Source organism: Heterodontus francisci, chromosome 7 (assembly GCF_036365525.1).
Source record: "Heterodontus francisci isolate sHetFra1 chromosome 7, sHetFra1.hap1, whole genome shotgun sequence".
Lineage (NCBI taxonomy): Eukaryota > Metazoa > Chordata > Chondrichthyes > Heterodontiformes > Heterodontidae > Heterodontus > Heterodontus francisci.
In genome coordinates, this window is record NC_090377.1 from 78,714,992 (window position 1) to 78,731,420 (window position 16,429).

The 16,429-nt window shown below is 43.0% G+C and overlaps 1 protein-coding gene across 2 annotated transcripts in view; it reads left to right on the forward strand.

Moving 5' to 3' along the window:
* agps (alkylglycerone phosphate synthase) overlaps nt 1-16,429 on the forward strand; it is a 177,617-nt gene that overhangs the window by 101,762 nt on the left and 59,426 nt on the right. For both annotated transcript variants that reach the window (XM_068035498.1, XM_068035497.1), the window contains exons 11-12: nt 10,880-11,007; nt 15,261-15,312. In XM_068035498.1, coding sequence (XP_067891599.1) covers nt 10,880-11,007; nt 15,261-15,312 — 180 coding nt within the window. The remainder of the gene's footprint in view (nt 1-10,879; nt 11,008-15,260; nt 15,313-16,429) is intronic.

Sequence of the window (16,429 nt, forward strand, 5' to 3'; positions counted from 1 at the left end):
TTAGGCCAATGATCAGCCACAATCTCATTGAATGGCAGAACAGGCTTGAGGGGCAAATGCCCTACTCCTGTTCCTATGTTTTTATGTTCTTTGCCAAAATGCCTTTGGTTAATTGAGTACTTCACTTGTCTTCTCATCTGAGTGGTGTGGAACTGGACTTGATCTAGGAGAGTGTTAGTTCAGCCTGTTGCTGTCACTGTGCATCTTTGAGGTCCAGGAGAACAGTTGTCATTAGCAAGGTATCCTTTCAGCAGCTTTATCGGTAATGCTTGCGTGGACTGATCTTAATTTATGGAGAATGAAATGGAAGACCCGATCAAGGGGCTTACTGCAGCAATGTTTTCACAGGCTTGAGTTGTAGTCAGAGGAAAATTAATTTTTATTTAACCTTGCTGTGCCAGAGTGGCAGAATAATATATTGTGCATTGCGTGGTGGTATACTTCTGTCGTTAGAAAGCAGCATGTCATATGACTTGGTGTGCAGTGCTGTGGCAGATCCATTAGCATGTTTAAACATTTTGTTTGTTCTATGTTTGTCATTTTTGTATGATCTGGTTAATGGAAAGTTCTCATTTGTCCTAGCCATTTTCGTTGCTTGCTGCATAGCTTCTTTTCAATGATTACTGTTCCTGTCACCCTGCATTGCATTTTGCAACCAGTTAGTGGTCACTTCCCCAAATTGATTCTATACTCTGCTTCCCCGATCCCTCCTCGACTGCTACTTGAGTGCCTGTCTCACAAGGCATCAACTGCCCTCAATTTTTTTCAGCACCTGCTTTTCCCCCTCTTCTGTTGGTTGCAATCATATTGGTTTCCCAAATAACAGAGTGTGTCTTTTGAACTTATAAGAAAATCTAATGCAGATTTTGATCTCTGTTTACATAGTGTCTCATTTTTAAAAAAAAAGTCCTAGAATTTGTCCAGCATTATAAATGATTGTGTTAACTGAGTACAAGCTTTGTGTCTGTTGACCATCACTGTTAATGGTGCAGAAACAGTGAAGCTGTGCATATATGTAGCCTTTAAGTGTCTGTTTAATTAGAATTTAGCAATCAGGTGGTGCTTTTAGAATCGACTGGCATTCCTTGTTCTTCAAAAAGAGTTCAACTTATCTTTTTATGTGGGCGAACTCAAAGGTCTAAGAATACTGATCTGCAGCGTGTAATTGTGAGTTTTCTGTATGTAGATTTTATTTCTCACCAAATTTTCTTTCCCACCTCTCATTGAATTCTTGGGGTATATGAAAACAATTCACACTTTTAGCGCCTTTAGCAAATCAGCCCAATTTTATTCAGAGGGCAATGGATGCAAAGGAGGAATTAGAGAAAAGGTTAGGGCATTGAAGAGGTAGATTTTAAGGAGACTTTTCAAGGTGGAGAGAGGTGTATTAGAAAGTTTAGAAAGATAAATCCAGAGTTCATGCCCATGATGGCTGAAGGCTTTGCCATTAATGGAGAAATTGTGGGGGAATACACAGTATACATGCTCAGAAACGCAGAGGAACAGGGCTGATTATTGCATTAGAGTGGGGCAAGCTCAGATTTGTGAATGAGGGTGAGAAGTTTGAAATCGTCTGGAGACCTGGAGTAGGAAATGTGGTTGGTCAGAACTGGGCTGATGTCCGAGTGGGACTTATGGGAATAGGATGCTGGCAGTGAGTTCTGGATGAGCTGGCATTATCAAGAGTGAAACTCTCGAACAGCCGAGAGCTGTCAGAGAGAATGAACTTGCAGTTGATTGTTGAATGAAGGTTTCAATGATGATGGGAGGGAGGCTTTGATGGAGGCACTCTTGTGTTTGGCAGTGGACTGAATGTGGGAATGGAACTTGGTTCGCCATCAAACAGCATCAAGGTTGCACACTGTAACATTCCAACAATTCCATTAACAGTGGTGCTGTCTGATACTTTGTACATATGACCATCATTGACATATGAAACATGCTATTCTGCATTTGCAGTTGATTATGTCTGTACATGGTCTTCGTCTATGGTCAGTGGTCTGTGAATGGGGCGCAGGATCCTGGCCGATATTTCTTTGCATAATTAGCCAAGTAATCATGGAAAAACCAAGTTATGCTGTTCAGTGCCAAAAACCTTGGATTTTAAAAGATTCAACTGAAATAAGATTCATTTAAGTGTTTGGATAGGATATGAACTTCCAAACAGACTATGGTCAGGAATGTAAAACCAGAATTTTAAGTTGCACAGGCATATTTGACTTATCTTGTAAAAGGTGTATCTGGCAGTTTTGTGTTTAATGCATACTTTGGTACAGAAGAGAGGTTACATAAAAGGTAATCAATTCATTATTGAGCTGATTTATTTTGATAAATGAATCAATACAAACTATTGCTTGGAGGATCAGAACAGTTAGAAATTAGAGCATTCTTTGTTTTATCTTGAAGATTTTCTCCATTTTGAAGTTATAACATTCTTTGGTTAAAACTATGGGCGGCACAGTGGCTGGCACCGCAGCATCACCGCTCCAGGGACCCGGGTTCGATTCTGGGTACTGCCTGTGCGGAGTTTGCAAGTTCTCCGTGTCTGCGTGGGTTTTCGCCGGGTGCTCTGGTTTCCTCCCACATCCAAAGACTTGCAGGTGATGGGTAAATTGGCCATTGTAAATTGCCCTTAGTGTAGGGAGGTGATAGGGAATATGGGATTACTGTAGGATTAGTATAAATGGGTCGGCACAGACTCGGGCCGAAGGGTCTGTTTCAGTGCTGTATCTCTAAATAAATAAATAAAAATAAATACTTGACTGCTATCTTTAGTATTCCTACATTCTACAACAGGGACACATGTATCCTGCATTTGACAATGTAATCCCTTTGAGTTCTGAATATTGCAGGCCGTTTACTTTTGGCGCATTTGTTTGTTAATTGCTTGTATGCATCTTCCTATGCAGTAAAATTGAACAACATTTAATACATTTTTAACAATAATATTTTAATTGCGTACTCTTTGCATTTTCAGTTTATGTAATTCCATTAGTTTACTTTAAGCAACAAAAAAAAACTAAATGTAAATCTTCGAAAGTTTAATCTTCGGAATTGGTTGTATTTCAAAGTTGAAGAAAGATTTGCACTATTGTTTAATATACTGCAGTCCATTTAATTTAGGGCAGTTGGCCTAAAATAATTGCATTGTCACAAAGCGCTTCACATCCAAGTGTTGAGGGAAATTGTTCATGCCATTTTTGGATGTTATATCAGAATTTAGGATTTAGACATTGAGGGATCGAGTGTATTGCAGCTCACCACTTTCTCAAGGGCAATTAGGGATGGGCAGTAAATGCTGGCTTGGCCAGTGACGCCCACATCCCCTGAATGAATTAAAAAAAAAAAAATTTTTTTTGCAGGCAGGTGCTTTTAAAATTTAGCTACAAATTGGTTAAGTGTGTTGGTATAAGAAAAATCTGATCACTGAAGGCTTGAATAGAAAGAATAAGAATGATCATTGTTTCCTATATTCTCAAGTGCAACAGTCTGGTCTTTGTTTCTATACTTAGGATGATGTAACAATTGAGAATGGAATGTTATCTATAGTATTCCAGAACACTGCAGTGATGTGTGTATAAATGCGATTATGCTAAATAGTTACCTTGCTAATCAAGTTTGACGTTACTTCAAATATTAAAATTAATTTAGGATTCTTCACCCCCCAACCTCCCCAAAACTCAATTTAGATCAAAAGCTGATTTGTGTGTAGATTTACTCAACAAAATGGTTGTATTTTATAAAGTTCCATTGTTTATGGCAATTGGTTAATATATTTTCTGCAATTTGGTGACTAGTTAGTTTGCAAGAATATCATAGTTTGCACCCTGCAAAAATGTTGATAAATTATCCTTTCTATAACCAGCGCCTCTCCACCATCGTCCAATTGCGTGGGACTTCACTCACTTGGCTCCATTCGTATCTCTAATCCAAGCCAGAATATCACTTGCAATAGCTTCTGTTGCCACTCCCGCACCATTACTTCTAGTGTCCACTAAGGATCTATCCTTGCTCCCCTCCTATTTCTCATTTACATGCTGCTCCTTGGTGATATCATCTGCAAACACAGCATTAGGTTTTACACTTAAGTTGATGACATTAGGGGGGAGGTGGTGGCATAGTAGTAATGTCACTAGACTAGTAACCCAAGCCCCAGGCTAATGTTCTGGGGGCATGGGGGTCAAATCCCTCCATGGCAGATGGTGGGATTTGAATTCAGTTAATCTGGAATTAAAAAGCTCAAGTGGTGATCGTGAAACTATTGTCCATTGTTGTAAATAAAAACTTCTGGTTCCCTTTATTAGGGAAGGAAATCTGCCGTCCTTACTTGGTCTGGCTGACCTGTGACTCCAGACCCAGATTGTGGTTGACTCTAACTGCCCTCTGAAATGGCCTAGCAAGCCACTCAGTTATATTATCAAACCACTACAAGACCTAAGAAAGGAATAAAACTGGACAGACCACCCGGCATCAACTCGGGCACTGGAAACGACAACAGCGAACGTAGCCCTGTTGACCCTGCAAAGTCCTCCTAGCTAATATCTGGGGGCTTGTGCCAAAATTGGAAGAGCTGTCCCACAGACTAGTCAAGCAATAGCCTGACATAGTCATACTCACGGAATCATACCCGACAATGTTCCAGGCACCACCATCACCATCCTTGGGTATGTCCTGTCCCACCGGCAGGACAGACCCACCGGAGGTGGTGTAGTCGGGAGGGAGTTGCCCTGGGAATCCTCAACATTTGACTCCAGACTCCATGAAGTCTCATGGTATCAGTTCAAACATGGGCAAGGAAACCTCCTGCTGATTGCCACCATCCCCTCAGCTGATGAATCAGTGCTTCTCCATGTTGAACACCAATTGGAAGAAGCACTTAGGGTAGCAAGGGCACAGAATATACTCTGGGTGGGGGACTTCAATGTCCATCGTATCAGTCTCAGAATAAGGGGCTGACCATTTGGGACTGATGAGAATTTCTCATCACTGAGAGGGTTGTGAATCTTTGAAATTCTGTACCCCAGAGAGCTGTGGGTGCTCAGTTGTTGAGTATATTTGAGACAGAGGTTGACAGATTTTTGGGTACCAAGGGAATTAAGACGCATGGAGATAGTATGGGAAGTTGGAGTTGAGGTAGATCAGCCACAATCTTGAATGGTGGAGCAGGCTCAAAGGGTCACATGACCTCTTCTGTGTCTTGTGTTCTTGAGAGCCACTGTGGGTAAATCTGACACCTGCCTGCCTCTTACATGGAAAATATCCAATTCACCTGCCTGAGGTGAGGTTTGCACAGACAGGGTTGACCCTACTAATACTCAGTTTCTATGCAAGAGGGAGCAAACAAATACTATTTTCAAGAGGAAGCTTCTTGACTGGCCTAGACCCTGCTGATGGGGCCCACATATACCCTTGTGGAGGCCTCATTGTATTCGGCTTAATGAATGTTACTATTGTACTTCCTGTTCCCAGTGTGTATGATTTTAGGTATAAATGCCAAGTAGGTGTACACTGTAGTTACAAATGTTGAGCATTAGGTAAATGTAGGTAGTCATAGCATGGTTTCACTTACAATGTGCTAACCATTTCAATAGTTGTTCTTCATTTCCGTGCTTACCTTAAAATTTAACCCATGTCATTTATAGTTAACAATTCTATGCTTGATGTGATCTGACTGCTGCAGGTTTGTTTGTTTTCAGACACTTTGTCAAAAGGATACCCTTTTCAGGAATGGAAATCGGGTAGAGATAAGATTACACACTGCCTAGGAGTTACGTGAACGTTGAGTGTCACATAACCATTTTAATTTATTCTATTTTCATTTTATTTATTAAAAATAAAAAAAATAAAAATTAGAATGAATAAATAAAAAATAGGTTGAAAGGCATTTATTCCAGTGGGAAATTTGCTACCCATTCCATTCAAGTTTCTTCTAATGCATGAAGAAAATGTAATTTTCTAGAAACTGCACATGAGAGTCCTGAATGAACTATTCCATTGTTATTTTGAATTGTTCATATCAGAGACATCAAGATCAAAACTACAGTCTAAACGGGATGCATTTTAAAAGGTGTACATCTCTTTCCAAATCATTGGCTATTTTGGCTTTGGAAATGCACATGGTCTGCAGTACCATCTTGCAAACGTCCAGTTGCATCACATGAACTAATTATGCACCCCTCCAAGGCAACAAAGTTGGGTGGAAGTGTGGCAAGCCTCTACCAATGACACTTTTCCCTGGTCCAGTTAAATGTGGGTTAGAGCAGCCCAGGATGATGACTCACTGGTTTTCTTTTCTTCCCTGTGGGAAAGACACCTAGTCTGAACTTTGCTTGGCAGCCACCCCGGTAGATAACCAAGTTTGAAAACTTGCTGCAGGGAAACAGCAAAGTACTGCGAGCAAGTCTATACTGGTCACTTTTTTAAATATAACTAAGTGTCTGTTTTCCTCTTTTTGAAACTATGGTTTGCCAGTTGGGGTTCTTGCATGCCATCTTACAGTATGAGACAGCATTCTTGAACTTGTGTGACATCATCATATCTAACTTAATGCAAAATAAGTTAGTATTTATTGTTTAACAGCATTTCAGAAAGTCATTGAAATGATCAGGTTGGAAAGTTTATAACACTATTGAAGGTAAATTGGTTACTAGGCAGTCATTTGATCCAAATGACTAGCTTGGATATGCAGACTTAAATTCTGACAATTTTGACTATTAATTTTTTAAATTCTTTCAAGGGATGTGGAAGTCGCTGGCTAGGCCAGCATTTATTGCCCATCCCTAATTGCCTTTTGAGAAGATGGTGGTGAGCTGCTGCCTTTAGCCACTGCAGTCCATGTGATGTAGGTGCTATTAGGAAAGGAGTTCCAGGATTTTGACCCAGCAACAGTGAAGGCATAGAGATGTAGTTCCAAGTCAGGATGGTGTGTGGCTTGGAGGGGAACTTGCAGGTGATGGTGTTCCCATGCATCTGCTGTCCTAGTCCTTTGAGGTGGTAGATGTCGTGAGTTTGGAAGGTGCCGTCGAAGGAACTTTGGTGAGTTGCTGCAGTGCATCTTGTAGATGATGCATACTGCTGCCACTGTGTGTCAGTGGTGGAGGGAGTGAATGTTGAAGGTGGTGGATGGGGTGCCAGTCAAGCGGGCTGCTTTGTCCTGGATGGTGTCGAGCTGCTTGAGTGGTGTTGGAGCTGCACCCATCCAGGCAAATGGAGAGTATTCCATCACACTCCTGACTTGTGCCTTGTAGTTGGTGGACAGGCTTTGGGTATTCAGGAGGTGAGTTACTCACCTCAGAACTCCCACGCTCTGCCCTGATCTTGTAACCACAGTATTTATATAGCTGGTCCAGTTCAGTTTCTGGTCAATGGTAACCCCCAGGATGATGGTGGGGGATTCAGCGTAAAGGCCTGCTGCCGAACCCGACGGGACCTGACAACATGTGTTGGGTTTGGGTCGGGTCGCTGTTCTGGATATTGCTTTTGGGCTCGGGCTGGGTCGGGGACACAAAGTAAGTATTGCATTTTGCTCTGGTATGTGTCAAAAGTTGAAAAGCCTGCCTGAGCTGGGAGTTCGGGGCGTCAAAGGAGAGAAACTGAGTCTGCGCAGTGAGCGTCTCTATGATGCCATCACGCTCGTGCTGCAGCTTCCTGCAGATTTGGAGTTGCAAGGTAGGTAAAGGGAACATTCCGGTGCTCAGGTCGGGGTTAGGCTGGGCTCGGGGAAAAAAATGCAGCGACGCTGGCTGGGTCGGGTTTTTTCTCCATGACCTGAGCAGGCCTTTAATTCAGCTATAGTTATGTCATTGAATGTCAAGGGGAGGTGGTTAGATTCTCTCTTGTTGGAGAAGATCATTACTTGGCATTTGTGTGGCACGAATGTAACTTGCCACTTATCAGCCCAAGCCTGGATGTTGTCCAGGTCTTGCTGCATTTGGACACTGACTACTTCAGTATCTGAGGAGTCACGAATAGTGCTGAACGAATTCTCTACCACAGAAAGCAGTTGAGGACAAATCATTAAATATATTCAATAAAGAGTTAGATATCGTTCTTGGGGCTAAAGGGATCTAGGGATACGGGGAGAAAGCAGGAACAGGGTACTGAGTTTGGATGATCAGCCATGATCGTATTGAATGGTGGTGCAGGCTCAAAGGGCTGAATGGCCTACTCCTGCTCCTGTTTTCTATGTTTCTAACGTTGTGCAATGATCAGCGAACATCCCCATTTCTGACCTTATGATGGAGGGAAGGTCATTGCTGAAGCAGCTGAAGATGGTTGGGCCTAGGACACTACCCTGAGGAACTCCTGCAGTGATGTCCTGGGATTGAGAGGATTGGCCTCCAACAGCCACAACCATTGCCTTGAGTTCTGAAGAAGGGTCACTGACCTGAAATGATAACTCTGCTTCTCTCTCCACAGATGCTGCCAGACCTGAGTATTTCCAGCATTTCTTGGTTTTTTTTTTTCAGATTTCCGGCATCCGCAGTATTTTGCTTTTATTTATGCCTTTGCGGTAGGTCTGACTCCAACCAGCGGAGAGTTTCCCCCCGATTCCCATTGACTTCAGTTTTGCTAAGGCTCCATGATGCCATTCTCTGTCAAATGCTGCCTTGATGTCAAGGGCAGTCACTGTCACTTCACCTCTTGAGTTCACCTCTTTTGTCCATGTTTGAACCAAAGACTGTAATGAGGTTTGCAGCTCTGGCTGAACCCAAACTGCACGTCATTGAGCAGGTTATTGTTGAGGAATTTCCGCTTGAAAGCGCTGTTGACAACACCTTCCATCACTTTGCTGATTGACAGTAGACTGATAGGACGGTAATTGGCCAGATTGGATTTGTCCTGCTTTTTGTGCCCAGGATATAAGTGTGCAATCTTCCACATTGTCTGGTAGATGCCAATGTTGTAGCTGTACTGGAACAGTGTGGCTGGAGGCATGGCCCGTTCTGGAGCATGTCTTCATTACTATTACATCACTAGAATGTTGTCGGGGCTCATAGCCTTCGTTGTATCCAGTGTCTTCAGCCATTTCTTGATATCGCATGCAGTGAATTGAATTAGCTGAAGCTGTGATGCTGGGGACCTCAGGAGGAGGCCAAGCTGGATCATCCACTCCGCACTTCTGGCTGACAGTTGCAAATGTTTCAGCCTTGTCTTTTGCACTGATGTGTTGGGCTCCCCCCCTTTCATTGAGGATGGGGATATTTGTGGAGCCTCCTCCTTCTGTTAGTTGTTTAATTGTCCACCACCATTCACGACTGGATGTGGCAGGACTGCAAAGCTTTGATCTGATTTGTTGGTTGTGGGATCGCTTAGCTCTGTCTATTGCATGCGGCTTCTGCTGTTTTGCACGCATGTAGTCCTGAATTGTAGATTCATCGGGCTGACAACTCATTTTTAGGTATGACTGGTGCTGCTCCTGGCATGCCCTCTTGGAATCTTCATTGAACCACGGTTGATTCCCCCAGCTTGATGGTAATGGTAGAGTGTGGAATATGCTGGGCCATGCGGTTACAGATTGTAGTTGAATACAGTTCTGCTGCTGATGATGGTCCTCAGCACCTCATGGATGCCCAGTTTTGAGTTGCTAGATTTGTTCGAAATCTATCCCATTTAGCACAGTGGCAGTGCCACATAACATGATGGAGGGTATTCTCAATGTGAAGACGGGACTTTGTCTCCACAAGGACTGTGCAGTGGTCACTCCTTCCAATACTGTCATGGACAGATGCATCTGCGACAGGTAGATTGGTGAGGACGAACTCCTGTTGGCTCCCTTACCACCTGCCATAGATCCAGTCTGGAAGCTATGTCCTTCAGGACCAAGCCAGCTCAGTCAGTAGTGGTACTACCCGGTGAAGCTGCAACACAGCACTACATACATACATTGAAGTCCTCCACCCAGAGTACATGCTGTGCCCTTGCCACCTTCAGTGCTTCTTCCAATTGGTGTTCAACATAGAGGAGTACTTATTCATCAACTGAGGGCAAATGTTAGGTGGTAATCAGCTGGAGGTTTCCTTGCCCATGTTTGACCTGATGCCATGAGACTTCATGGGGTTTGGACCCAATGATGACTCCCAGGGCAACTCCTTCCCGACTGTCCATCAGTATGTCACCACCTGTGGTGGGTCTATCTTGTTGGTGTTTATTATGGTGTATTTTAAAATGATTGTAATGTATGGATATCTTAATAAAACCAACGTTTATGTATTCTGAGGAAGTCAGGTAATATATATAGTATTGCTGAAAATAGAGGCACGTTGTTGAAGCTTTTCGTCTTGCACTCATCAGGACAATCCACAGGAATACCAATGTAAGGGAAAACAACAGCTTTACACTGCGCAGAGAGTGCTGATTGGTTGGCAAGTGAACTCTGGTAGAGGCGTTGCCATGGAGAATGCACCAGGTTACGGTGACGGACAGTTAACTGCCAAGCTTTGTTTGACATTTAACTCAGGCAGCTTGACTCTGGTCAAGGCATTGCCCTGAGGAATGAACCAGCGAATGGCTGTCACTTATTTTGTTTAGCTGAAACAGGCGCAGTGTTTGTACATGTTCTTTCTGTTTGCAAAGAACAGGGCCCTGTGTATTAATATATATTTATCTTCCAGTACACTCAAATGCACTATGCTGTGAGCCCTACTGACTATCTTAATTTGGTTGTCAGTGTAATTCTGAGCACACTGAGGATTATTGTTTATATAGAGAAATTTTATATTATACACTATATGAGTTAGACCAGAGGGATATTATAGGAAGAGTCCATTTAGTTTTGAACTAAGTTAGTACATGATGCTGCAAGCATTCTTTAACTGCTGAAAGCATTTTATTTCCTGTGTTTTTCCCCGGTTTTCCAAATTCTGTTCTCTCATTTCAGGAACTCTTGGTGTAGTCACGGAAGTTACAATAAAGATCAGGTCTTTGCCTGAATATCAGAAATACGGCTCTATTGTGTTTCCAGATTTTGAACACGGTGTGGCCTGTTTACGAGAGGTGGCACGACAGGTAATGGTAATCTCCTCATTCTTGCAAATAAGACACCTGAACATTCCCTCTAACAAAAAGGCTGTGTTTGTACCCAGTACAGAACAATTGATATCAGACATCTAAAAAGAAAATTTTGTTCCTTTTTGAGGGTTTAGAAGTAATATTTCAAAACATACATGGACAGCAATAGAGTGAATAACCTATCATAGAATGGTTACAGCATAGAAGGAGGCCATTCGGTCTGTCGTATCTGTGCCAGCTCTCTGCAAGAGCAACTCGCCTAGTCCCACTCAACTGCCTGTTCCCCATAGCCCTGCAAATATTTTCGCTTTAGATAATTATCCAATTCTCTTGAGTGCCTCTATTGAATCTGCCTCCACTACACTCTCCGGCAGTGCATTCTCGATACTAATCACACGCTGGGTAAAAGTTTTTACTTGCATCACCATTACCTCTTTTGCTAATCTCCTTAAATTGGTATCCTCTGGCTCTTGACCCTTCTGCCAACGGTAACAGTTCCTCGCTATCTACTCTGTCCAGACTCTTCGTGATTTTGAACATTTCTATCAAATCTCCTCTTAATCTTCCATTCTCTGAGCAGAGCAGCCCCAGCTTCTCCAATCGAGAAGACGGTGATGCAGTGGTAATATCACTGGAGTAGTAATCCAGATGCCCAGGCAGATGCCCAGGCTAATGCCCTGTGGACATTGGTTCAAATCCTACTATGGCAGCTGGTGGAATTTAAAGTTAATAAATTCAATTAGGTAATTAAAAATCTGGAATTGAAAGCTAAAATCTGTTTCATAGTAACATTACTATCATCAGTTGTCATAAAAACTCATCTGGTTCACTGATCTCCTTTTTAGAGGAGGAAATCTGCCATCTTTATCTGGTCTGGCCCTCAGAAATGGCCTAGTAAACCATTCAGTTATAACAAACCGCTACAGAAACGAATAAAACCAGACGAACCACCTGGCATCGACTTAAGCACCGGAAACAACAATGGCACACCCAACCATACAAAATCCACCTCACTAACATCTGGGCACTTGTGCCAAAATTGGGAGAGCTGTCCTGCAGACTAGTCGAGCAATAGCTTGACATAGGTATGATTCTGTGAATATGACTTACAGCCAATGTCCCAGACACCACCATCACCATCCCCTGGTTATGTACTGTCCCACCGGCAGGACAGATCCACTAAAGGGGGCAGCAGTGGTATACGGTCAGGATGGAGTTGCCCTGGGAGTACTCAACATTGACACTGGACCCCATGAAGTCTCATGGGCAAGGAAACCTCCTGCTGATTACCACCTACTGCCCTCCCTCAGCTGATCAATCAGTACTCCTCCATGTTGAACACCACTTGGACAAGGGCACAGAATGTACTCTGGGTGGGGGACTTCAATATCCACCAAATGTGGTTCGGTAGTACCACTGCTGACTGAGCTGGCCCAGTCCTGAAGGACATAGCTGCCAGACTGGGCCTGTGGCAGTTGGTGAGGGAGCCAAGAGGGAAATACCTACTAGACCTTGTCCTCACCGGTTTACCTGTTACAGATGCATCTTTTCATGACCGTATAGGTAGGAGTGACCACTGCACAGTCCTTGTGAAGATGAAGTCCGGTTTTCGCACTGAGTATACCCTCCATCCTGTTGTGTGGCACTACCACCATGCTAAATGGGACAGATTCAGAATAGATCTAGCAGCTCAAAACTGGGCATCCATGAGGTGCTGTGGACCATCAGCAGCAACAGAATTGTATTCAGTCACAATTTGCAACTGCATGGCCCAGCATATCCCCCCCACTCTACCATTACCATCAAGCCAGGTGATCGATCCTGGTTCAAGAGAGCATGCCAGGAGCAGCACCAGGCAAACCTAAAAATGAGGTGTCAACCCGGCGAAGCTACAACATTGGACTACATGCAATAGAGAGAGCTAAGTGATCCCACAACTGAGATCAGATCAAAGCTCTGCAGTCCTGTCACATCCACTCGTGCATGGTGGTGAATAATTTAAACAATGAACAGGAGGAGGAAGCTCCACAATATCACTATCCTCAGTGAAGGGGAATCCCAGCATATCAGTGCAAAAGACAAAGCATTTGGAACCATCAGCCAGAGGTACCGAGTGGATGATCCAACTCTGCCTCCTCCTGAGGTCCCCAGCACCACAGACGCCAGTCTTCAGCCAATTTAATTCACTCCATGTGATATCCAGGAACGGCTGAAGGCATTGGCTACAGCAAAAGCTATGGGCCCTGACAGCATTCCGGCGATAGTACTGAAGACTTGCACTCCAGAACTAGCCGCACCCTTAGCCATACTGTTCCAGTACAGCTACAACACTGGCATTGACCCAGCAATGTGGAAAATTGCCCAGATATGTCCTGTCCATGAAAAGCAGGACAAATCCAACCCGGCCAATTACTGCCCCATCAGCAAAGTGATAGGTGGTGTCATTTATGGTGCTTATTAAGCTGCACTTGCTCAGCAATAACCTGCTCACAGCTCAAGTTAGGTTCTGCCAGGGCCACTCAGCTCCTGACCTCATCACAGCCTTGGTCCAAACATGGACAAGAGCTGAATTCAAGAGGGGAGGTGAGGGTGATGACCCTTGACATTAAGGCAGCGTTTGACCGAGTATGGCATTAAGGAGCTCTAGCAAAATTGAAGTCTCTCTGAATCGGGGAAAACTCTCCATTGGTTGGATTTGTATCTACCACAAAGGAAGATGGTTGTGGCTATTGGAGGTCAATCATTTCAGTCCTAGGACACCACTGCAGGAGTTCTTCAGGGTAGTATCTTGGGCTCAACCGTCTTGAGCTGCTTCATCAATGACCTTCCCTCCATCAGAAGGTCAGAGGTGGGGATGTTCATGGACTGCGCAATGTTTAGTACCATTCGCAACTCCTTGGACACTTAAGCAGTCCGTGTCCATATGCAGCAAGGCCTGGATAACATTCAGGCTTAGGCTGATAAGTGGCAAGAAACGTTTGTGCCAGGCAATGACTATCTCCAACAAGAGAGAGTCTAACCGTCTCCCCTTGACATTCAGTGACATTACCATATTTGAATCCCCCACTATCAACATCCTTAGTGGAGGGGGGCGGGGGGGGTTACCATTGAACTGGAGCAGCTATATCAATACTGTGGCTACGAGATCAGGTCAGAGACTGGGAGTTCTGAGGCGAGTAACTCTCCACCCGATTCCCCAAAGCCTGTCCACCATTTACAAGGCGCAAGTCGGGAGTGTGATGGAATACTCTCCATTTGCCTGGATGGGTGCAGCTCCAACACCACTCAAGCAGCTCGACACATCCAGGACCAAGCAGTCTTTATACCTTCACACCCTTAACTCATGAAAATCTTATCAATCTCAGTTTTGAAATTCTCAGTTGACTTAAAAGGCCAGAATCAGAAGAATGGAAACTTTTGGCAGGGGTGGACTGGGTTGCAACACATTAGGAGTTTAGATATAGGATGGAGTTAAGGCATGAAGAGATTTAGATTTAAGGCATGAAGAAGCTGACCCTATGTCTGCAGATGTTATCACCAAAGAGCAGCTTGTAAATGAAGAGGAAATGACTCCCTAGGGCACTGTAGAAATAATTTGGCAGAAAGAGGAAACCCTGTTCCTGGAGATGCTATAGCTGGATAGTTAATAGTGGAAAAGAGGGGGAATGGTGTGGTCAACATGTAAAAGGCCTTTTTAGCAGCTATAACCTTGCTCCCACCCAAGCCCATTCTGGTGCTGAAACTGTGGCCTATGCTTTTGTTACCTCCAAACTTGACTCTTCCAATGTTCTTCTGGCTGTTCTCCACCCTTTATAAATTTCTTCCCATCCAAAACTCTGCTGCCTAATCTTACCAAGCTGGATGCATGATTGGATGGAAGGCTTTAAAGAATTTCTTAACAAGTAAATCAAATTGTGGGTTGGAATAATATAAAATGCTGGAAATGAATGTCGGCATCTGTAAAGAGAAAAGATTAGTTATGTACTTTCCGGTCATAAATTGTCTATTCATGGTAGCTCATTGACTTGCGGTGTATTTCCTTTTGTTTCAAGTATGCATTTTTGGTCACATTCAGTTCGAGGAGAAGTTTGTTGTGTTTTTAGGAACTGGTATGATACCAAGTCCAATGTTAAAAAAAAAAAGTTGCATATTTTTCAGGAGTAAAACCACAAGTCCCTCTCCCCTCAAAATTATCTTTATTTTTCTTTTGGTATCATAGTTAGAATGTATTTTATATTTTTAACCCTCAGAGATGTGCTCCTGCATCAATCCGTCTAATGGACAATACACAGTTCCAGTTTGGTAAGCAAATACTAATTCTTGGAAGAAATTTTTATTAATGATTCATATTGCTAAGTTTATATTTTAGTTTAGTGTATAATCTATAAATGATAAGGATATAATAAAGTAATCCAGTACTACCTGAATTAACATTGATACAGTATCAGACATAGAGTTAAATGACACTTGAACATCACAATTCAAGTAGATAATTATCAAGGGTCATTTGTTCTTTTTATTGCAGCCATGGGTAAAACTTGAGACTGAATATCCAATTAATTACATTAGCAAGGAAAAGGAACCGAAGCCCTGACTTCAAAGATCCTGTTAGTGTCTTACATTTGTTTTTAAAAAAAAAAAATTAGCTTTTGCTGTCATCTCTGGACATGAGCCCTTGGTCCCAAAATATAAGGTCAATCTAACAATTTAAATTAGAACAAATGACTTCCTTGAATGGTAGATGTTACTCCCCTGAAACCTGTCTTGAGGGCTCGAGTGGCTCATGACAATTGCAACTTTGTATTATTGTTACAACCGAGGTGGAAGGAGTGCACTGTTAATTCAGTCCCACTACTCCACAGGTCACAACATATATTTAAATTCTCCCACTTACCAAAACAATCAATCATATAATTTTCCCCAGAATGAACACACCAACCAGGTTTCATTAATAAGCAACAAAATTATCAGTTTATTATCAACCAAGTTTTAACCAATAATGAAGTAAAACATACAAATTGAAATATTAAAGCCCCTTGTTTATCCTAGCCCTCCCTCCGCCCGCACCCCCCCCCCACCCCACAGACAGACACGTGCACGCACACAACCGGTTAACTGGGAAAAAAATAAAAGGGATTTTTGTTTACAATTGTTACAAAGAAATAGAAGGAAAAAAAAAACTTGGGTTGAAAAGAAGACATGGAAAGATGTCCATTCTGTTGGTTAGGCGTCCCAAATGCAAATAGGCAGCTGTCACTAGGATCTTCCCAGAACAGTTCCTTCTGGGCAATGTGGAAGATCAGCTTGGATAGGCTTTGCAAGAGATGTCGCTACAGAAGGCTCCTAATAAGTCTTACAGCAGGGAGGCAGCAACTAGGTTTCTTCCCACACATTTGATGCAAGATTTCTTCAAAGATGC